At 39.1% G+C, this 24,353-nt stretch overlaps 1 protein-coding gene across 1 annotated transcript in view; it reads right to left on the reverse strand.

Annotated features, from left to right (window-relative positions):
• The window catches only part of smurf2 (SMAD specific E3 ubiquitin protein ligase 2), a 219,851-nt gene that overhangs the window by 15,976 nt on the left and 179,522 nt on the right, over positions 1 to 24,353 (reverse strand). The window contains exons 12-14 of the mRNA XM_073026366.1: positions 8,868 to 9,078; positions 7,467 to 7,570; positions 2,397 to 2,511 (exon numbers count right to left, since the gene is read on the reverse strand). Of these exons, the coding sequence (XP_072882467.1) occupies positions 2,397 to 2,511; positions 7,467 to 7,570; positions 8,868 to 9,078 (430 nt within the window). The remainder of the gene's footprint in view (positions 1 to 2,396; positions 2,512 to 7,466; positions 7,571 to 8,867; positions 9,079 to 24,353) is intronic.

Here is a 24,353-nt window from a genome sequence, read left to right on the forward strand (position 1 = left end):
ATACAATAATCAGGATTAAAACAGCAAAGGTTTTTATTTGATTAGTGCTAGCAAACCTCAAGGTCTGTCACTGTAATGACAGAAATATTGTATAAAGTGTCAGCCACAAGCATCTGTTACATTCCACTGTAAAAATTACTATGTTATAATGAGGGAATGATGCACTGTTGGAAATGGTCCTACCTGCAAAGACAGCTTACAGAGGAAATATTCCACTATACTAGTTTAAATAGTGGCAGGTAAACCTTCACCAATGCCCTGAGCAATGTTTTCCTCAACCAACAATTAATTTATTATTATTTGCTGAGCCCATCAATTGACCATCACTTTATTTCAATCATAACCATGGTCACACATCATAGGTATCTGGAAATATTTGATGTCCTGAGGTTATGAATGCCTGTTTTTCTTTAAATACAACTCACCTCAAGCTGACAATGCAGAATATTGCTGAAAGAATGCTGCAATCTCAAAGGTTATCCCCTTAAGAATAATGGCAGGAAAGCATTTTCTAATGGACTAATAACTAAAGACCTGGACTACTAATTTACAGAGACAAGTTCAAGGTCCATAGATGGGGGATGTAAATTTAACAAAGTAATTAAATCTGGAACAAAAATTAGCATTGGTGATAGTGACCATAACATTTCCAGATAAAGAAATCTATTACAGGAAATATAAATAAATGTAGATGCTGGACATCAGAAACAAAACTAGAAAATGATGCAGACATACAGGAGGTCATGCAGCACCTGTGGTAGGTAAAGCATTTGTTTAAGACCCTCAATCAGATCTGAAGTGTCGATTCTTATTTTTCTTTCCACAGTTGCTGCCTGACCTGATAACTATTGTTCACCACTGAAATCCATCTTTATCACTCAGACCCTTCAGAACAGAGTCTATATTAGCCTGAAGGTTAAAGACCACAGTTGGCAGGCTCAAAGTTCAAAGCCACAGGGTCAGTGTGTCCAGAAGGTCGAGGCTGATATATGTGAGCCCAGGCCAGACACTAGAGGTTTAAAGCCTGATATCTGAGAGTCCGGGGACAAAGACTCTGGAGGTGGCCAATCCTGGGGTTGGACACTCATCTGTACATGTGTGGGAAAGTGGTTTGTTTTGCTGCTGTTGTCGTTGCTTGCATTGTTTTGTTGAATGCTGTGGGCATGCCACACTGGTGTCAGAAGCGACATTTGCAGGCTGTCCCCAGCACATCCTTGGGTTGTGATGGTTGTTAACGCAGATGACGCATTTCGATATACATGTAGTAATTAATCTGAATATGAATCAATATGGCTAACTCAATGGCCCTGGCAAACACACAACTTCCAGATTCAAGATTGTTTATTATCATCACCAGTACTTGAGGGTTCATTAGGGATGGATAATAAATGATAGCTTTACCAACAATACAAAAACATTTATAAACAACTGCATAATAACACCTTCATTAATTTGCTGCTAACACAAATGTATTTATTAAGATTATACCAACTCACTTGCTCTCTTTTGTACCCGAGACATGTTTAATTATATATTCAGAGGTAAAGCACGATACATTGATAAGTCCTTCCGGCACAACAGGGCTGTGCCGCCCAATTATACCCATTTGGCCAATTAACCCACTAACCCTCATATTTGGAATGTGGGAGGAAACCAGAGCAGCCACAGGGAGAACATGCAAACTCCTTACAGGCATTGGTGGAATTGAATCCAAGTCATTGGCAATGTAACAGAGTTATGCTAATTGCTATGTTCCTGTGCCACCCACCCCCAAATTCTGGATACTAACACCACCTTGGTGTTACAAAACATTATTCCTCTATTGCATTGTTTATTAACATAGATCCCTTTTCTCCTCTTACAAAGATGAAACAACCATGCAATTAAATTAAGTTTTCCATCTAAGACTCATCAAACTAACTAAACATGGCAAGCTAGAGCACCAAGCCAACTCAGGATTAGCATAACTAGAAGAAATCTAAAGATGAAGAAATTTTTACCTGATGTACACTGATCCAATTTACCACAAACTCTTCAAACCATTATTAAATCTAATAAATGTTTAAGCTTTTTCCTTCTACGTCATTACATTTAAAATTTGAAATATAATCTCTCATTGGAACACAAGTTTCATTCCACTCTTGTCCATCAACAGCCAATTACTACAGGAACACTTTACTAAAAGCCAAGACACATATGTACATAGACCTGTGGGTTTTCGAGACTAATCCAACTCTTTCCACTTGCACTTTCTCAGTGTAATCTCATTGGACCACATGTAGCGATTACAAGCAGTACATTTGGTCTACTTACTATTCACTTCATGATGTTGAGAAATAACAAACCACCACAGTGGGATTGACAAGGCAATCAATTAAATAAAAACTTGTGCTTACAGGATTGACTGCAGAATCTGGGTTTATCTGTAATGTATAGATGTCATCCCTGGAGTATTGGAACAGTCCGTAGTATGGGTTCAACATTTCATGAGATAAAAGGTAGAGCCATTCCCTGGAAGAAAAAAAACCATCTTTTTAAATTACCTTTATACAAGTGTTATACATCACGGGAGCAAATCTGAGGATGCACTGTGGCACAATGGGACTATAAGATGCAATTGTTCTGCAGAGTAAGTTTTGGTGCTCAGGTCATTTATCTATTAAGGTCAGGTTTCTTTCTTTTTTTAAAAACACACAGGGTCATAAAGAAAGACAGTTTAATAGTTACAGAGTTTAATTATTTTGGGCACAGACCTGAAGCCCTTCAATAAAAAAATCATTCAAACTCTACAAATTAGTCTGCAATTGTCAGAAATATTAGCAGAACTAGTATAAAATACCTCTATTTGGCAACAGCCAATCTTTGGATTGGCAGAGATACCTCTACTGAATGAATAAAATTAATCGCAGTAAAGAGTGGCACAGTGGCAAAGCAGGTAGTGATGCTGCCTCAACTCCAGTGAACAGGGTTTGATCCTGATCTCAAGGCTGTCTATATGGAGCTGGCTTGCTCTCCTTGTGATGACTCAATGTCCTCCTGGCTGCTCTGGTTTCCTGTCACATCATAAAGACGTGTTGGGTGGTAGATCAACTGGCTACTATAAATTGCCACTGGTGCAGGATGGGTGGCAGAAAAATCAGGTTCACTGACCTGTAATTTTCCTTCTTATTCTTGAACCTTTCAGGACAAGATTAGCTATACATCAGCTCTCCAGCACCTCACTAGTGGCCAAGGAGGTTCAAATATCTTTGCCACAGCCTATGCAATTTCTATACTGGCTTTGCACAAAGTCCAAAGGGACACCTCATCAAACCCTGTGGATTTAATTACTACATACCAAGGTGAGGCAGTATAGTTGTCCATAAAGGAACTGAGGAAGTCAAATTCAAAAGACTTCACAAGAAACACAAGTCAAGTTTTCCAAATTGATGAGTAGCTAACCCAGCAAATTCCCATTTTCGTTCCCAGACTGTGTTGAGTTATTAGAGTTTGACTGGGAATCAGTTGGTGAACAAGATGCTGGAAATCAATAGTAAATGGAATTTGAGAAAATAATATCTCCACAGCAAATGGTCACACTGAAAGGGAAATGCTACACTGGTGCACAATACCATGTAACTGTCCCAGAACAGAATCTAAATTTTTAAAAGGAGAAACTTAACAGAAAAAAAAAGGAAGGAAAGATTCACTTCATGGCACATAAATGTAAAGCATTTGAAAATATTTTCAATACAATAGAACACTAGGAATTCCAAGAAGTTGGACACAGGCTTGATCCAGGAAACGATCCACAAGGTGGTGCTGCACATAAATCCATTTAAAAGCAAAATTTACAGCAATGCTGTATTAGTGTTTAATCAGTGGGAAAGAAGAACAGAAATGTTAATGTAATTCTTTTACTATAACAACCTTCTCAACTTTGTGTTCAAAATAACTTACAGGTAAATATATGAAGGAGATGTGGCGTTACACTCATACATTTGAAATTACTTCAGTGGGAACTTTCTCATCAACTACAGCAGCTAGTGGTACTTACTCATTATGTACACTGCAGAAAGACAAACCTTGTGCACCACTGTTCTTAAAAAGAGGGCTAGACTGACAATCCAAATCACTTCAGAGAACTAATCACATGATAAATATTTATTTTAATTATGCACAACCAGATATTGTTAGCTTTAACCTTGCATATGAATGCAAATGCTAAAATTTATTCATAGCTGTGCTTCAGTTGAAGATGTTACTAAACAAGCTGCCATCAAGTAAACAAAGTATACTGCAGATGCTGTGGTCAAATCAACACGTACAAACAAGTTGGAGGAACTCAGCAGGTTGGGTAGCATCCGTGGAAACGAATAGTCAACATTTTGGGCCGAGACCCTTCGTTAGGACTGAAGAAGGAGGGGGCAGAGGCCCTATAAAGAAGGTGGGGGTAGGGTGGGAAGGAGAAGGCTGGTAAGTGTGCCAGGTGAAAAACCAACCAGAGGAAAAGATCAAGGGATGGGGGGTGGGGGGGAAGCAGGGAGGGGACAGGCAAGAAAGGTAAAGAAGGAATGTAAGGGGAAAGCACTATGGGTAGTAGTAGTAGAAGACAGAATCATGAGAGAGGTGATAGGCAGCTGGAAGAGGAGGCAGAGTGAAAGTGGGATGGGGGAAGGGAGTAGTAAGCTTTCCTCACTTAAATGCAGAGAACTATTCCTTTTAGGTGTGTCCACTTTATAGCAAAACCTGCTAGCATCTTCAGTAAATTCAACAACAGTGTGGGTTTCTATGCAAGAAAGCATCAACTAGATTATAAACAAAAACTTTAATGTACACAGACAAATTCCCTTACTTACTCACCCCTAATCCTATGTTGATTTTTTAAAAAAACTTCAGTTATTTGATGTTCAGACCATAAAAATGCAGGACCATTTATATATAATTTCAAATAATCAAGATGTTTCCTTCAGTCTAGGACCAGAGAGAACAACTCAGAAAAGGACATCACTTTAGAACAGAGAAAACAAAGAATTTCTTTAGCCAGAGGGTGGTGAATCTGTGTAATTCACTGCCACAGATGACCGTGGAGGCAGAGTCATTGGATATATTTAAGGTGGAGGTTGATAAATTCTTAAGTGAGGGTGACAAAGGTTATGAGAAGGCAAGAGAATGGGGTTGAGAGGGATAATAAATCAGCTGAGATGGAATGGCGGAGAGGACTTGATAGGCTGAAAGGCCTGATTCTGCTTTATGTCTAATGGTCAAATGTAAAGTCTGAAGCATCAGAATTTTTGTTTGCCTTGTATATTCTACATATCATATGTACTCACACCCACATCACCATCCAGCAATTGATTTGTTTTTCTTGCATATTATGTTTCTCTGAATACAATCTAGAGTGCTTACAGTTAGTTTAATTAAATAATTAGACCATCAAACATTCAGTGTTGCTTTAGGAAAAAATGAAAAACAACCATACTAACCCACTATTGAACTAAAAAGTCTCAAATAACAGGATCCTCTCAGGTCAATCACAGAACTAATGTAATTTTTCACACTTCAGAATACGGAAAAAAGATAAGAGTAATCTTACTTACAACACACACAAAATGCTGGAGGAACTCAGCAGGCCAGGCAACATCAATAGAAAAGGGTGCAGTCGACATTTTGGGCCAAGACCCTTCAACATGACTCTTTTTCATAGTTGCTGCCTGGCCTGCTGAGTTCCTCCAGCATTCTGTGTGTGTTGCTTGGATTTCCAGCATATGCAGATTTTCTCTTTCTTTACCTCTCCGACCATTTGCAAAGTTCAAACAATGCCTCTGTTCCATAAGCTGAGGCAGAGCTAGATGGCTTAAAATCTCCCAACTCCATCTACAGCATCTAAAAATGGCTCCAAGATTGGATTACTCCCTGCAACATACAGCATCTGCAGATTTTCTCGTTTGTGACTGGATTACTCCTTGCTGGGTCAATGTGCTGGACCTCAGATTGACACTACATTGATTGGCCTCATCTCAAAAATAACGAGGTGGCCTACAGGGAAGAAGTCATCTCTCTGACACAGTGGTGTCAAAAAAACCTCTCCCTCAATGTCGCAAAAACAAAGGAGATGGTTGTGGATTACAGGAGGAATGGAAATGGGCTAACCCCTATTGACATCAATGGACCTGGGGTTGAGAGGGTAAATGACTTCAAGTTCCTTAGCATCCAAATCACCGAGGATCTCACGTGGTCTGTACACACCAGCTGTGTGGTAAAAAAGGCACAGCAGTGCCTTTTTCACCGCAGACAGTTGAGGAAGTTTGGTATGGGCCCCCAAATCCTAAGAACTTTCTACAGGGGCACAATTGAGAGCATCCTGACTGGCTGCATCACCGTCTGGTATGGGAACTGTACCTCCCTTAATCTCAGGACTCTGCAGAGAGTGATGTGAACAGCCCAGCGCATCTATAGTTGTGAACTTCCCATGATTCAGGACATTTACAAAGACAGGTGTGTAAAAAGGGCCCATAGGATCATTGGGGACCCAAGCCATCCCAACCACAATCTATTCCAGCTGCTACCATCCAGGAAGCGGTACTGCAGCATAAAAGCCAGGACCAATAGGCTCTGGGACAGCTTCTTCCACCAGGCCATCAGACTGATGATCTTGCACTGATTTGAGTGTACTCTGTATTACATTGACTGTTCTATTTATTATAAATTACTATGGTTGCACATTGCACATTTAGATGGAGACATAATGTAAGGATTTTTACTCCTTGTGTATGTGAAGGATGTAAGTAATAAAGTCAATTCAGTTCAATATTTAATCTATTAATGCCAAATTTAGATTATCTGGAGATGAGGGAATTGCTTACAAACTTCACTTTATCACTGAAAGATGAAAAATCTCATTGGCCCCAGCACTTTCAATCAGCACTGACATTGTTGCAAATTGATGACTAGAATGTTTATGTTGGGGGTTGTCAAATCCCACTGTTACATTTTAGGTTGTCAACCTTTGAGCAATAAAGGTTTGGTATCCGCAAGGAAACATCTGAACTAATCACAAGACATGTTGCCACAAGAGAGGAACTGGGTCAAATGGAAAGAAATACCTTGCATTCTGGAGGCAGACCACAGGCCTTATGTAGAGTCTCAATGATTTATAATCACATAATACTCATGGAAGCAGTATATATCAACATTTCCCAAAGGGAAGCAGCAAATAACATGCTCAAAATTATCCAACTGGATCCCTGGATTGCCCAGCTCAGGGTGAACAGTGGATAAATCAGTTTAACCAGAAGGAGAGGGTGCTGCAAGAAATGTCACCTTCTACAATTATACATTTTAGAGGTCTGTGCTGAACCATGAAAGCCGTCCGTTCACCTTCATTTCCAAAGGAAACACAAACTCAACTTTCTGGAGGTGGGACTGACATCAAGAGGGACAAAGGAAAAATATCCAACATGCTTTATTTTCTGGGAATCACTTACCGAGCAACACCTCCGTAATCTAATCCCTCTTCACCACGGAATTTCACCATTAGCCGTTTCCATAAGTCTTTTGGTCTCATTTTCATTACTTGCCTGTAAGACTCCTACAACAAAACATTTATTGGTCCATTAAGTAAAGCTTAACCCTAAGCCCAGTTACAAGATATAAAATCCAATGTCAAATAATAATCAGCACCTTCTCTTCCAACTCACAAGCATTGCCTATCCACATGAATATATAGGCAATCAACTGTGTTCAGTCAACAAACATAATCCTAAATAGCCTGTACTATTTTATGTACTTGTGGTGCAGGTAGTTTTAAAAAGATGTGACCCATTCAGTATTCCTGAGGTACTAAATGCTCCAGGCAACCTGTATGAGAAGGAAGGAGCCTAAGAAAGAATGAAGCATATTGGTAGCTTTTCCTAACAGCAAAAAGCAGACTGTCACTTAGGAATCCTGGCTGTCACAACTGTACTGCTACAATTAAAATTGAACACACAGAAATTTAATCAATATTCTTCTGCAACCACTCACCTTCAAATTTGTCCAGGCAAGTAAGTAAGTATAACTTGAAGCAGAAGTGCAAGTACTAGATCAAGGTTCAGTTTATTGTTATTTCAACTATATAGACAATTCTTCTTTGCGAGCCAACTTGAAAGAAAAGGAACTGATGTACAAAAAGACTCAATTAGAAAGTGTAACACACACAAAATGCTGGAGGAATCAGCAGGTCAGGCAGCATCTATGGAGGCAAAGAAATAGGTTTTGGGCCAAGATCTGAGGAAGTTGATTGTTTATTGCTCTCCATAGATGCTGCCTAACCTTTTGAGCCTGCTCCCATGAGTGTGCGTTATTCTGGATTTGCAATATCTGCAGAATCTTGTCTTTATGATGCATTTTCTAAATGTTTCCAATCTTGGGAAGGTGATTATCATTTATGTAATTCTAAGACAAGTTAATTTTGAACAAAACTACTCAATTTAAAGGATTAAAACAACTTAAAAACTGCACTGCAAATTGGAACATAGTCTTCTTCTGATAAAAGGACATATCCTGATGAGGAAATAAAGATCGATCGGACATTCCATAAAAGTTTAGAGGGCAGGCAGCACATGCAATCAGGATTGCCAGATATCAACCAGCTAGATACACCCTATCTATATAGGCACCACGCAGAGCATTTGTCTTGGGGACAAATGTTCTTTACACTGCTCTATGCAGGCTGTCAGGCAAGAGCCTATGTTTGGAAACAGTATCATTTCTTTTATTGCAATTAGAAACAGTGCTATAGTCTCCCAAAAACCTTCACAGAAATAAATAATACCATGACCCAAAGCCATTTACCAACAGCTGTACTGTTTTAGAATTTTCAAGACAGAATAAAGAAGAGTCTCTACCTCAAAAATCTCCTCTCTGGAAACTTCAATGCGACAGTGACCAGCCTGGGGCTGTTGCTGTGACAGCTCTTGTCTGAGGATCTTCAGCTTTTGGACTAAGTCTCGTTTATATCTAGGCACAGTGAGGCATTCAGCTTCATCAGGCAGGAGAATTGGAGGAGCTGGAGGGGGTTGCTGCTGCTGTTGCTGTTCCTTCAGGTGGTTCTGGCGACTGGACAGAAAAACAGAAGACAGATGAAGACAAAAGCACTTTAAAATGAACCTAAAGACTGTTCTGGCAGAGAACTGTTCATAGCAGAGAGTGAGTTACACACCATCAAAACATGCAAAATCAGACAGATCCATTCTCTTCATCTCCACAAAAGCTGAAAAATTGCATGAACTATTTCCAACAGATATCTGTGCTTAATTTGCTGGAGATTAAGAATGATTTACACCTAGGAAGATAGGACTGCTGTATAAAGATAGATTGGTTTAACTAGTGTTAGGGTTAATTCGAGACTGCCATTACAGGTCAGGAGTGGCTCACGTAATATTAGGAGGCCGGAATGCGAGGGAGGGGGGAAGCGAAACTGGGGATTCCGCTACACCGAAACTACCAGTGTCACGCGATTCAGTAAACAAAAGAAACAGGTAACTCGTGAATGTATGGCATCGGGCCAATAAGATGGACACAAGTGCCCGATATTACCTAATATGTAGCGGGGGGCTGTGCTGGGGGGAAAAGGGATATAAATAAGAGCAGATTGTAAGGGGAAGTCGGAACGCGCCTTCTCCAGCGACTCCGTCGATTCGCTGTGCCAGTTACGAATTCTGCAATAAACCCAAGTTTTGTAATATTCCGGTGTTGGTTGTCTCTCTTCCTAAACGAACACGGCAGAATTTCAAGCCCAACACTATGCTTGTATTTATTGAAGTTTGGAAGAATGAGGAAATCTCATTAAAATATAGAAAACTGATGAGACTTGCAAGGAGGTTGTTTCTCCTCACTGGGAGTTGACAATGAATCAATCCATGAACACTACCTCACTATTTTGTGTGTGTTACTCACTATTTTTGCTCTTTTTGCACTACTTATTTAAAATTTTAAAATATATTTATTGCAATTTATTATTTTTAATGTATTGTTCTGTACTGCTGCTGCAAAACAAATTTCACAATATACATCAGCAATGTTAAACCTGATTCTGAGTCTAGAAATGGGGGACAGTTCCAAGATATAAGGTAAGACATTCAGGACAGATCTTATTCTCCCCATATTCCCATCAATTCCCCTCCTACTTCTACCATTTATCTGCAAACAAGAGCACCTGGAGGAAATCCATGCAGTCATGGAAAACATACAAACACTACAGAGAAAACAGGCCAGGAATGAACCCAACCAAGTCTTCCAGCAGTGAGACAGCAGTCTTGTTGGTTGCCCTAATTTTCCTTTACGGAGAAGGCTGAGGGGAGATACAAATCGGGAGTTTTAGAATGACCCCACAAGTACTTAACTCAATACATTGTTTAAGATTTACCAGTCCTGCTGCTAGACATTTCATTTTTTTTCTGCTCTTTTGTCTACGTTCACACCCTATAGCATCCTTCATAACTATTATAAACATTAACTTTATCTGTCACATGTACATCAAAACATATAGTGAAAAGCGTCATTTGTGTCAAAGCAAATCAGTGAGAATTGTGCTGGGCAGCCCACAAATGTCGCCACACTTACGGCATCAACGTGGCATGCTCATAACTCATCCGTACATCTTTGGAATGTGGGAGGAAACTGGAGCACCCAGAGGAAACCCACACAGTCATGGAGAGAACGTACAAACTCCAGTTTAGCTTTTTTAAGATTAGCTTAATTTGTCACAGGTACATCAAAACATAGTGTTTTGTGTCAAAATTCGCAAGGATACTGCTGGACAGCTCACAAAACTAATGTCAATATATTAAGTTTATTAAAGTAAATTATATGCCATTTGCTTTCTATGTAGTTTAGATGGTGAATGGGAAATGCAGAAACTGGGGAAATGGGATGTGCTTCAAAAGCACATCACCGCCCACAATTTGCTTCTGGATCCTGAGGTTGCAAAAAGCACTGCACAAGCATATTTTTCCTCTTCTAGTGACTGAAAAGTAATTCTCCCAACAACAACTCTCCTAGCCTCAAATTCCTATTCTGAGGAGTGACAGCATGGGTGATCCAACTGGTAAATTTTAAACAATGTTTTGAGTTAAATACTTGTGGGGTCATTCTAAAACAATGCTGATTGCAGATCTTGGGATTTTACAGCAGAGGCCCTGGTAAAGAGCAAGAGAACAGACAGAAGAGAAAACAAAACGTCTGCCAAATAGAAACCCTTCTTCAGTCTAACCCGTAATCTAATTAATACAGCAGCTGCATGAGAAAACATTTATAGACTAAACAGGGTCATTCTGAAAGCAATAGTAATTCTGGACTGCTGATTCTTGCTTCCACCAATCATCAAGGCCAAGGCCAAAAAGAACTTCTCAGATTTAAGAGTACCATTTCAAAATACAACATCATGCCAATCCTTACACCTTTGATCTAAGTTCTGCACCACGTTATGTTCCAAGTAACTGATTGGCAAGAGCCTATTACTGACAAAATGCTGTTTATATTAGCAACCTGGCTGGGACAGTGTTCCTGGCTGACTGACCACAGGAATGAGGGAATTTTTCAGTACTACCCATTGGCAATAAAACGAGAAAAATCTTTGGCAATTGTTGCAAATCTCTGCAGCTCATAAACAGATGGCCTTTCAGGTACTTTTGATTCATTGTTTTAACAGTGTGTTTTAAATAGCTATAATTTGAAGGATAATAAACTTTTGTGTCTCTGTTTAAAACTGCCTTGTTAGTCTAAAGAACAATTTCAAATTAAATAAGTTTCACTTTTGGGATTGTAGTACTTAAAGCTTTCACATTTAGTCTGTGCAGCAAGCTATTTTCTGAAACAAATAAACACTGGAAAAAAAAAGGGAGGGGGTTTAAAAGGCAAACAGGTAGTGTAGTGGTTAGTATAACCTTTTGCACAGTCATCTGTAAGACTGGGGTTCAAGTCCCGATGCTGTCTGTACGGAGTTTATACGCTTTCCCTGTGACTGTGTGGGTTTCCTCCAATGTCCACCCACATTCCAAAGATATACAAGTTAGGGTTGATAAGTTACAGACATGTTATGTTGGCACCATAAACAGTGATATTTGCGGGTTGTCACAGCACATCCTTGACATAAATTAAGCATTTCACTGTATGTTTTGATGTTTATGTGAGAAATAAAGACAAAATTTAAGACCAAAATTTCAGCTTTAACAATACTGATGAATTTTCATAATTTCTAAATTTGTGAGGGAATGGTTTTTAATACAATGAGAAATTTAAAACAAAAATTAACTTTGTATCAGAGAATCATTTGTTTTAAATTATGGCTTAATTTAAATTCAGATTCTCATGGCAATTTCTGTGTGATTTGCATTCCATCTATTTGCCTCCAACTTTTGGCTGACATCAACAAAAGGAAACCACTTAGAGTGCACCTGCTGTACAGATCAGGGCACTGGACTTTTCAGGTTACATTGTAACTCATTTTAGCCTCTTGGAAAGACTCTGAGGTGGTTCCAAATTCTGCACAGAAACCAAAAAGATGGAAAATATAAAATGCAAAAAAATTAAATAAAACACTGTTTACAAAGTACATGTTCTGGTTATTCTCTGCACAATTTCTCCTTCCCTCAGACAAAACTCAAAACAGCCTTTTCTTTCCACCAGTAGTTTTTACATTAGCAAGATTTATTATTTTTGGATAAAAATTCCCCATGCTACTGGCCACAAGCTACTTTCATCTTGGTGAAAGACTAGACTATGAATGAGCCAGGGCTTAACTGGCAGCAGTACAAATCTTGCTTAGTGCAAAATTACAATGAAAATCGTAGACACAGCCATGCAAACACACATCACACCTTCCAAGTGAAGAAGAAATAGGGAGCATCCCAAAGACAACCTCAAGTCTGCTCCACCACTGTGAAGACCATGGTTGATCTGCTGTTTGGCATGAATTTCACATCTCCGCCAATAGCTTTTGATTCCTCTATAGTATAAAAATATGTACCTTGGCTTTGAATATACCACATGACTCAGTGCCCAGTCATTTGGGTTACAGAACTTCAAAGATTCATGGGTTTCTGAGAGAGAAATTCCTCATCTGAGAAGAGCAACAGCCAGCTCTGCTTAGTCTCTCCTTCTATGGAGAATCTTCCATCCCTGGAGCCAATCTTGTGTTTCCTCAATGGAAAGTATGATTTTTTTTTGGAAAATGTGACAAAACTATTCACGTTCGTCCAGGTGCAATGTCACCAATGTACTAAATAATTGCATCAACACATCTTTACCTCTGACTCAAATCCTAGTAAGTTGACCCCTGCACTATGGAGGGGTTGCATTCCAAGAAAGCCATCAATGTCATAGTTTTCAGCATGGAAACCTCCTTTTCCCATTGAATCTTATCCTATAGGATAGTGGTCGCCAACCAGTCGATCGCGATCGAGCGGTCAAACTTTGAGACTTTCCCAGTAGATCCCCCCAAAAAAAATCAAAAATACACAAATACATTATGCCTCATAAACCCTTTGATGCAAATATGTAGTAACTTCTACTTTGAAAAAGGACCACTTGACAACTTCATGCCCAAAAGGAACAACTTTATCTAGGATGGTAAAACGATAATTCGCATATGAAGTTTTCACTAATGCGCACCCAGCAGAAAAGACCAGAAGGAAAACCCCGCAACCCCGAAAACAATCTCTCTTTACAAACAGTTTCCGCAGCGGGAGTATTGTTATATTACTATGATCCTAATTGGTATTAACTTTTCTTTATAATGCTCACATTACAACCCTTCTCCCCCTTTAAATTATAACATTCCCCAAATGTCCAAGAAATGGGAAACAAAAACAGTGGTGTCATTAGCTTGCGTACCCCTGAAACACAAACTAGTGTCTCAGTAAGTTTACCAGTACCAGGAAAGTTGAGGAGCTGAAATCAGGGTTGAAGGCCAAGCAAACATGCTGCTCAGAGGACGTGGGTTGACACGTGTTAAAGAACTCGTAACTCTGTGAATGTTTTTCACGACAGTTTGATGAATCCCTGGATGTAATGCAAACAGCTCAGCTTGTTGTATTTGTCAGAATGGCTTTCCAGGATTTTACAAAAAATGGACTTCCTCACTCTTTTGCACTTAAAGGAGAGAACAAGAGGTGAGGATAGTTACAATGACTTTAAAAAAAGTCTGTGAAAATGACATCCCCATTCATAAAGTGGTGGCAATTACTACAGATGGGGCCCCAGCAATGCGTGGTGTGCGCATTGGTTTTTATAGCACTGTGCCGTAATGACCCTGATTTTCCCAACTTCCTGGATTATCATTGTGTGATTCATCAGCAGGTCTTGGCTGGGAAGGTCGTGGACTTTTCTCATGTAATGACACTGGTGGTCAAACTAATAAACTTGATTCGAGCAAAAGCACTTCAGCACCGCTTATTCAAGGTGTTATTGGATGAGCCTGATGCTGCTATGGCCTGTTTTGATATGCTAGTTACAGTGTTTTCTTGGTTAAATTAATTTGAAAGTTTGACAAAAGCATTTTATGTAATTCAAATACAATTAGCCCAAATAAAGGGCCTCAAGTTGGAAGTACAATCTGAGCTGTTTTCTCTAAACAATTTAGTCGGTCACTAAGGCGGAGGTAGAGGATACTGGGCTTAAAAAGGTTGGTGACCACTATAGGATATTTTTCCTTTCACACTGAGAAATTCTACCAGTGGTGAAGTGACTGTGTCATTATTTAACAGTTGAGGCAAACACTTAACCAGCTCTCTTAATCTATCTCCATCTCTCTCTAGGCTCTCCGCAGCCTCTTATCGGGTAAGGGGATGGGGCTCGAGGATCTGGGTCCATGGGGAAAAAGTTGGTATAGCTGGAATTTGGGGGGGTATTGTAATGGGTTAAAGTGGAAGTGGAATAAAGGTCAAACACAAGGAAATCTGCAGATGCTGGAAATTCAAACAACACACAAAATACTGGTGGAACACAGCAGGCCAGGCAGCATCTATAGGAAGAAGTGCTGTCCACGTTTCGGGCCGAGACCCTTCGTCCTGACCCAAAGGGTCTTGGCCCAAAACGTCGACAGTGCTTCCTGTGATCCTTATTCATGCTTTTGGACTACAGCGGACATCACAAAGGAGGCCCATACTATTCAGTGACTAAAAATTTTAAAAAAGGTAAGGAAATTAGTACAAAATATAAAAGAAACAATTAATTTTGTCGAAGTTATTTCCCACAAATTCTACAGGAGTGAAATTTATTTTGTATCTCAAATTTTAGGGTAGTGATTTATGAATTCAAAGATGGACAGTCACATGCAGGAACTTTTCTGATTAAGGCCAGCATACCACTTGCTTTCCTAAGCACTTGCTGCAACTATATTTTAACTTTTGGTAATTTTTATACAAAGCGTCTCAGATGTTTTTGAACATCAACGTTACCTAATCGCTCACCGATTTGGGGAGAAACCCTAATTTCTGTTTTCTGCACTGCATCTGCTATGCTATTTCTCACTTGCTCAACTTGACTACATCCCATGAAGCTTCACCAATCTGATCACATTATTGGCACAATGAAAATACTCCAATTAATATATTAATCACATACACCAAGATACCACTCAACAGACAAGTACAACTTTGCACAACACAACTTACATCCTGAGTTTCAAATGAGGAACATTACTCAGAAAAAAAGTCAATCAGGCTTCAAAATTTGATACCAATTACAGAAGTCAGGATGCTTATACTCACAGGCAATGTAGCATCAGCATCACTTGAAAAGACTCGGTTTTGAAACAAATTGGACAGTGTGAGTTTTCCATATTTTACAAATGCATTAACACTAAATTCACCAAGAGGTGTTTTTTTGGAGGGGGGGGGGGAGAAGGTGTGTCCAGGGATGAGTAGCACCTCTGGTGAAAGGGCTTGTTGTGTCCTTTCAAGGGCAGCTCACTCACCTTTGGTCCCCAGCACACACTGATCTCTCACCTGTGGCTCCAAGCAGCAAAGTCAGCCCTGGTGGATTGGGCGGAAAAGATCTTCAGTGAGATCCAATGGCCAGGAAGACAGTATTGTAACATTCTGAGCAGAGTGAAGGCCACAACAAGGCACAGAAGTCATAGTCATCCACTGCAACCACGGAAGACCCCTTGTTTATTTGTACCTCTGGACCCAGACTTCTGAAGTTGAGAGAGTGGCACTGCCTCAGTGTGACAGCTTTTCCACTATAAAAACTCTTCTGTACAGGCTTCCTGTGAATGTCGAACATGATGGATAACCACCACCAAACTTACCAAAATTAGACATGAGAGTATCTCATTTATGGCAACTCATAATGAGACCAACAAACAGTGTGGCAATTTGAAGAAATTTTTTTACGTCTCAATTCTTTAGCCTTTAATTGTTAAAAGAAAATTAGCACTTTGTTTTTTTAAAAATATATAATCTCTATTTCACAGCCTCTAAATATTTTAGAATCAAATTAAACTATCTCAACACTTTTTCTTGTTTCGGATTCTGCACAAGCTAAATGATTTTTCAATCTGATTTGTCAAGGAGATTAATAGGTTACACAACTCACATAACCAGATAACAAATCAGCTTTGAAGGTGAGACACCTAAACTGTTCCCCCAAGTACTTAATAGATTTGAGAGCCAATAAGCAAGAGCAATTGTCACAGTGGCTGCCCTTTGCAAAATCCAGGCTGGTTAGTCTCACCAGAAAAAAAATTCTCAGTATTAACATATTTAAAGCAAGATACTTACACATTGAAAAGGAACATATTACTACATTCAAAGCCCTTTTTAGCCTTGAGTTCTACTCATCACATTTCCCCCAACTAAATGAGTTGACCTCACCACTCAGTGAAATGCAAGATTTGTTCTGAACATAAGAATACAAGAAACAAAGTAAAGTCATATGGACCATTGAGTCTTGTTTGCTAGTCAACAATACTGTGGCTGATTATTTCATGCGGTTTCTCTATCTCCTGACTTCTCTCATGTCCAGGCATCTGCATTCAAAACTGCAACTGGCAAAGACCACATCTCTGCAGCCGTACAAGGAAGAGGCTCCCAAAGAGGTATTCCTTCTTGTTTCACTTCTAACTTGTCTACCCATTATTCCGATATTGTGGCCCCTGATGTTCTAGTCTCCTTGCCCAGGAGGAACACTTTCATGTCATGCTCAGAAATGACAGCTCATAGTAATTCCTGTGTTTTGGAACAGAAAATTTCCCCTATGGTGCAACCACTGAGCCATAGCTGAACTGGGATTCTTACTAGAAATCCTAGGGAACAGGTGACTGAATTATACTGTGTGTATCGCTTCAATGAAGTGCCTTTTACATTTTAACCAGTCCTCCATGCAGTCAAATACATTAACTCCACTGCCAAACTTGGGATCAGAAAATTAATTTTACCTCGGATTGTGCTCAAGGTTTGGGATTTTCGCACTCCTGTAACAAAGGCTCTTGCAAGACATGATGGAATTTTAACAGCACACTTTAACTGCCATCAGCAACTCTAAATACAGCAGCAAACAAGGCCAAAGCTACTAGCAGCAGCAGAGGCATTACCAAACGTACTGGTTTTGCCATACATCCTATAGATTGGTACCGTAGCTAGGTGATTAGGAAAATACTTTACAGTGTCAGCTGTAAGAGTGCGGTTCAATTCCTGTCATTTTCTGTAAGGAGTTTGCACGTTCTCTCAATGACATATGGTCTTCCCCCAGGTGCTCCAGTTTCCTCCCACATTCCAAAGACGAATGGGTTAGGGTTAGTAAGCTATTAACGAGCTCTGTTGGCGCCGGAAGCATGACGACACTTGCGACTATCCCAGCACATCTCGGACCGTGTTAGTCACTGATGCAAAACAAAACATTTCTCTGCAACACACACACAACACTGGTGGAACTCAGCAGACCAGGCAGCATCAATGGAAAAGAGCACAGTCAATGTTTTGGGTAATCTTTAATCTTTAGTAAAGTAATCTTTACTAGGGGAACAATTAACCTTCAGTTTAGTCCATCTAATGAAACATGCTGAAGTTGTTCAAATAAGGAGCACTTGAGATGCTGACTGCCTTTTTAGGCTAACCACCTTCAACTGTGTTATTGGTCACTTCCTTTTACAATTAGGTCAAAAGCATTAAGTGTCAGTAAAGATTGCATAATATGCAATTGTATTTGCAGTTCCTCAGACAACAAAGCAAGTCAATGTTTCCATGGAGAAAGACCTAGAAGTTATTCAGGCATGGGTTGATAAATGGCACTAGTGCTTGACAATGACCACTTCCAATAAGAACATCCATTCTTCTCTTTAATACTGTCAAGGTTTCCTCCATCTATGCACCTATACACCAGACACTTAACTGGACCAGCCAGCCAAGTACCATGGCTACTAGAGAAGTTAGAGGCTGGGTATTTTACTGGGTTTCAATTTCTCTAACTTCCAGTAATTTCTCCCATCTCTGCCTTTTCTTCTCACCTACCCATCTTCCTTTGGTGCCCCTTCTCCATCACTTTCTTCCATGGTCCAGTGTCCTCTTCTATCAGATTCTTTCACCTGTACCCTATCAGCTTCTTACTTCATACTCTATCCACAACCCACCCACCTTCCCCCTCACCTGGTCTCACCTATCACCTGCCAGCTTGTACTCCTTTCCACTCTCCCCAACTTCTCATTTCTGGCTTCTTCCCCCCTTCCTATCTAGTCCTGATGAAAAGGCTTGGCCCAAAACATTGACTGTTTATTCTTCTGCCATCTGAGCTATTCCAGCACTTTGTGTGCGTGGCTGAGCGTAACTCAAACACTCAAAAACATAAGGTATCCAGACATCCAAGCAGCCTACTTGCTAATTCAACCTAGCATTCAAAACATTCACTCTCTCCACACCAATGCACATGGCTGTAGAATGTGCCATCCTTCAAGTGCAATATAGTCACTCACTGAGGTACTCCCAAAACTGTGATATTGAGGAAGGAACAGAAGGGAACATGAGAACACCACAACAATTTGGGATGAGCAATAAATGCTGGTCTTACTGGTGATATTCCCATGCTGTAAATAAACTAGATTATCCGTTTCCTGCATTAATTCATTGTGTGATGCTCCCACTTTAACAGCTTTTTCCCTAACCCAACAGCTCAGGGAAATTAAGGACTGATTAAATAAATGCTGATGAGAATGACGATAGTGACCACAAAACTATATGCTTAAGACATTTCCTTTACTTAAACGCAAGAGGAAGCATTGCTTGTTGAGACTCAATGCTGCACAAATTGTTTCCAATATCATTAGAAACTGATGCATCTCACTGGTGTAATTTTTTTTAAGAAAGCCACAAATGCAACTTTAGTGTCTGCCTTTTAAACCTCAGACTTTGCCATTAACCACCTGCCAGACAATCTTGAGGTTCTTTTCAGAAGAGGCATGTAGCCAAGTCTAAAGCCTTGCTTTTTGCATTGCTTGAACAATTTACCGAAACTTGCAATTTTAAAACTGTATTCTCAAGCAGTGGTTTTCTTAAATGTTTGCACCAAATTCAGAAACGGCCACCATTGTACAATTCAATGCAGGTGATGCTGATTTCTTGTCCTTATTCACATGAAAGTCCAAACAGAGTCAGTTAACTATTTTACTATGAAAGCAATTGCTCGCTCCAGGTGAATGATAAGCAAAAATTTCCCACTTGTGTGATGGGGATAAGACTAGAGAAGGGGAGAGTCAAAAATTGGAGGCTTAAAAATAACAGTACATGCTGAAACTGTTGAAGAAAGTAGATTGGAAATATATTCTTATGAGACATAAATGTTATGAGGTGGGGGAAAAGTTGAAAGAGAAATGGTTAACAGAGTTGCAGATTTCAATTACAAGTTCAGGCCTTTTTCATTTCCAGAAACTGGCCACCTCAGCACAGACCTTGGATGAGACCACCAATATCTTTTGAATAAATGGCCACTTCACACAGAGAACATTTCGAGTGTACAAGTTTCCTTTTAAAAGAAATGTTCTTGAAATATCAAAATTGAGCAACATGAAAACAATCAAATAAAACATTTGCTACTTTCTCGATGCCATACCTGATGCCCATATCAGCCATTTCAGTATTAGGTATTCCACTAGTGGAGAGCAACACTGGTCTGTTCCAGCATTACTCTCCACTGGTGGAATACCTAATACAAAAATAACATGAACACAAATAACAGCAGATTATCACTAATGTGTCATTCTGACATTTCAATTGTTATGAGCCATGAACAGACTAGATTAAAATAAAAACAAACAAGTTACCTAAGCAATGGACACAAAATGCTGGAACTCAGCAGGTTAGGCAGTATCTATACAGAGGGACAAACAGTTGGTGTGTTGGAACAAGCTACCATTAGACTCATTGCCAAAATTTATTTGGGCCTACATGGTCTGGAAGACAAGTTGAAGAAAACGGGGCATTTCACTTGTGATCTACCTTCTAAAACATGCCCAATCTCTTGTATCCGCAAATCTGGTCGTTAACTCACTGTAATAGAAGTAATTTGAATAATAATTCTTCAACAGCTTTGGAAATGTGTATAGAAACTATTTGCTTTTTATATTAAAAAATATCAATCATTCATGTGGTTTCACAAAGCAAACAGGGAATATAAAGAAATTAGTGCAAAAGACATTTAAAAAGCACTGACTATACAGCGAAGACATGGCCTTATTCAAAGTTCAATATGGCACATTTAAGTCATGTCAATGAAGTAACAACATGAATTGCTTCAGCCATCTAATCTAAGCACTAACAAATTGACGTTATTATGGTCTCCGCGTCGCTGCTAGGGACATCCCAGGGCAAAGATCATTGCTGCTTTTGATGAATTACATCTGCTAAGTCTGAGCACTGTTCCTGCTTGTGTGTGCATGATGGGAAGGAGGACGAATGTATAGTTCTGGAGACTCCAGTACAAATAAAAGGGCTTCATTCTTGCTCCACGTCCCTCCCTTCACAAATGTCAACAGGAAGTCTCATCTTATTTATGACTTGCCTAGCAGACACTACTATGGAGCCAACTAATAAAAGCATCTTAAGATCTGAGCACACACTGACCCCAGAAGTTGAGAATAGTGAATGGACTATTCATATGACACTCATATGAAACAGGGAAGGAATTTGATTGGTTAGGGAAAGGTTTCCTATTCCACTTTTAAGTGGCAATACATAGATTTTATTTTAAAAAGTGATTCATGTAGGAATAGTACAAATGGGTGATTGATGGTCAGCTAGGACTTGGTGGGCAATGATCCTGTTTTTGGATTGTATCTCTCTTTCAGTAGAATCAAACTAAGATAATGGACAAAGATCATTCATCCAAACATTCAGTCTTGAAATAAAACAAATAAAAATTAATAGTGCTTTCCTTTTTAAATATGATCTGAAATATAATTGCAGACTTCTGACAGTATTTATTAAAACTGGAGTAACACATACAAAATGCTGGAACTCAGCAAATCAGGCAGCATCTATGGAGAACAACAAAGAGTTGACATCTATTCCCCTCCATAGTTGCTGCCTGACCTGCTGAGTTCCTGCAACATTGTGTGTGTGTTACTCTGGATTTCCTGCATCTGCAGAATCTCTCTTTTTAAATTAAAACTGCATTGTCTTTTCAACAAACAGGAATTGGACTTGATAAGTACTTGTTTTAACAGAACAAAGCAGCGTTACACCAAAATGACAACTAATTAGAATACACTTACATAATACAGATGTAAGATTTTTGTACTCCTATTTTCTATCTCCTTTAATTCGTGGTTCAATATTTGAGTCTTTTCCTCAGCTAACATTTCAATACTCAGGAAAAGAGATTACCATTTATAAATTTTAGAGCTATTCTCTTTCTATCAAAGATAATTCTTAGCATAATCACAGCTTGGCTGGAATTATAAACATCAAAGCTAATGAAAGCTTCAAACTATATGGTTGAACAGAATAAGCCACGAGGCTTTGTATACACCTGGTAATTAGGCAGAAAGACAGACCATGAAATTCAGTCTAAAGAATGCAAATTATTTTACATGGGACAAAAACAATGCAGGAAGGGACTTCAAGTTAAATACTATGATTTATTAGATCCAATTTATTATTGACACAGATTCTAAGTATGAGGCAAATCAGATTTGGGATGTAAGAAAGTATTAATTTTCTAAAATTATAACTTGGAATATAGCATGCAAGTAAATTATATGATACGAGTTTTGGTAAATGTAGCATCTCGTGGTTGATTACTTCTGCCATAATACTTGTTTTGGTGTAATCACTAAGAGAGTGGAATGTGGTCAATTTGAGCCAAGGCAATTCTTCATCCAACAATGTACCGTATGTTTCATTGAAATTGAGGTCTACAAATCTACTGAATTAAGGCTTGAAGTTTCCATAACACTAACATGAACAGCAGAATCCTTACTTTTGTCCTTCATTGATCTAGTTTGCCTAAGTATCACAGAGCCCAATGTAATCAATATGTCAAAGAAAAATACTGAGCACAGCAGATTGCAAGCCTACACAGCAACCTCTAATAATTACTGCAAACCTTGTTGACATAAATAGACATGAGCTAGTGCTTTTTTCTGGAATAAATGGAAAGTCTGCACAGGAATTACATAAATCAAACTTATTAAATAGATTTTGTATGAAAACTCAAAAGATTGCACAGGTTAAACAATATACCTATTGCATGAATTATATAATGTAATGACATCATAATTTAAGGTGTGATGATAAATGAGTGCTCACAGAGCTTTTATTTTCCCCAGTTTAATTTCAGTAAAACATACATAATTTGTACCAATGGGCATAAAAATACCCCAAAAATACACAGATTTTTCAACACTGAAACATAATGCGCAACAAAACTCACCCAATGAACTATATTCCAAAATCATTCCTTTTTTGACTTGCTTTGGTTAGATGTTTAACAAAATAAATTTACATAATGCTCGTTATTAAAACACTTCTCCTGTCACAAAAGTGTGCTTATTAAATATCTAAGCATTGCATAATTATATCAAAAGTATTTCTACAAAGTGAGCATATAACACAGACTTCTGGGCAAATTATTTCACGTTCTTTTCTCTTGCTGAAAGCCCTTCAAATTCCATTCAAGTGCATCCTATGGCCTCCAATGGAGCCAGTGATCATTAATGGAGAATGTGTGGAGCAGGTTAAGACCTACAAGTATCTGGGAGTACAGTTAGACGAGAAGCTAGACTGGACTGCCAACACAGATGCCTTGTGCAGGAAGGCACAGAGTCGACTGTACTTCCTAAGAAGGTTGGCGTCATTCAATGTCTGTAGTGAGATGCTGAAGATGTTCTATAGGTCAGTTGTGGAGAGAGCCCTCTTCTTTGTGGTGGCGTGTTGGGGAGGAAGCATTAAGAAGAGGGACGCCTCACGTCTTAATAAGCTGGTAAGGAAGGCGGGCTCTGTCGTGGGCAAAGTACTGGAGAGTTTAACATCGGTAGCTGAGCGAAGGGCGCTGAGTAGGCTACGGTCAATTATGGATAACTCTGAACATCCTCTACATAGCACCATCCAGAGACAGAGAAGCAGTTTTAGCGACTGGTTACTATCGATGCAATGCTCCTCAGACAGGATGAAGAGGTCAATACTCCCCAATGCCATTAGGCTTTACAATTCTACCGCCAGGACTTAAGAACTTTTTAAAAGCTATTATTAATGCTTTTTGAGATAGTGATTTAGATGCATATCATATTTTTTTTACTGAGTTAAGTATTGTATGTAATTAGTTTTGCTACAACAAGTGTATGGGACATTGGAAAAAAGTTGAATTTCCCCATGGGGATGAATAAAGTATCTATCTATCTATCCTGATCGAAAAGAAGTGCAAGACAGGCAGCTCCTTGTTTCTGACAAAGTTGTACAGTAATGATTATCAAGATGAATATGGTAGATTTCATGCTGAACTAAATTCCTTTCCTGAAAGGATGAACCTGACCTCACTATGGATCCTGGTGGTAAAACAGCCAGCCCTTCATTCCATGACACAATTCATTTCCCAATATGGAGGATCACCAATATTATACAATCTGGCAATAAAACTATTCTCCACAGCTAAACATAGTGTGATTGTTTTCAATAGCCTGACTGGATCTAGTTGCAGAATATGACCAAACCTGACAGCAGTCTTCAATGGAGGAAATAGTCCATGATGATGGAAACATGAAGTCAACCTGCATCAATGAATCCTCCTACCAGCCCTGAATAAATTTGCACTGGAAAAAGTCAAGTCTAGGGTATTGCTTGCCCAACTTAGAAACAAACAAAAAAAAACAGCATGGAAAAATGACAGCATGCAAATAAGAGATT

The sequence above is a fragment of the Hemitrygon akajei genome, chromosome 22 (assembly GCF_048418815.1).
Source record: "Hemitrygon akajei chromosome 22, sHemAka1.3, whole genome shotgun sequence".
NCBI lineage: Eukaryota > Metazoa > Chordata > Chondrichthyes > Myliobatiformes > Dasyatidae > Hemitrygon > Hemitrygon akajei.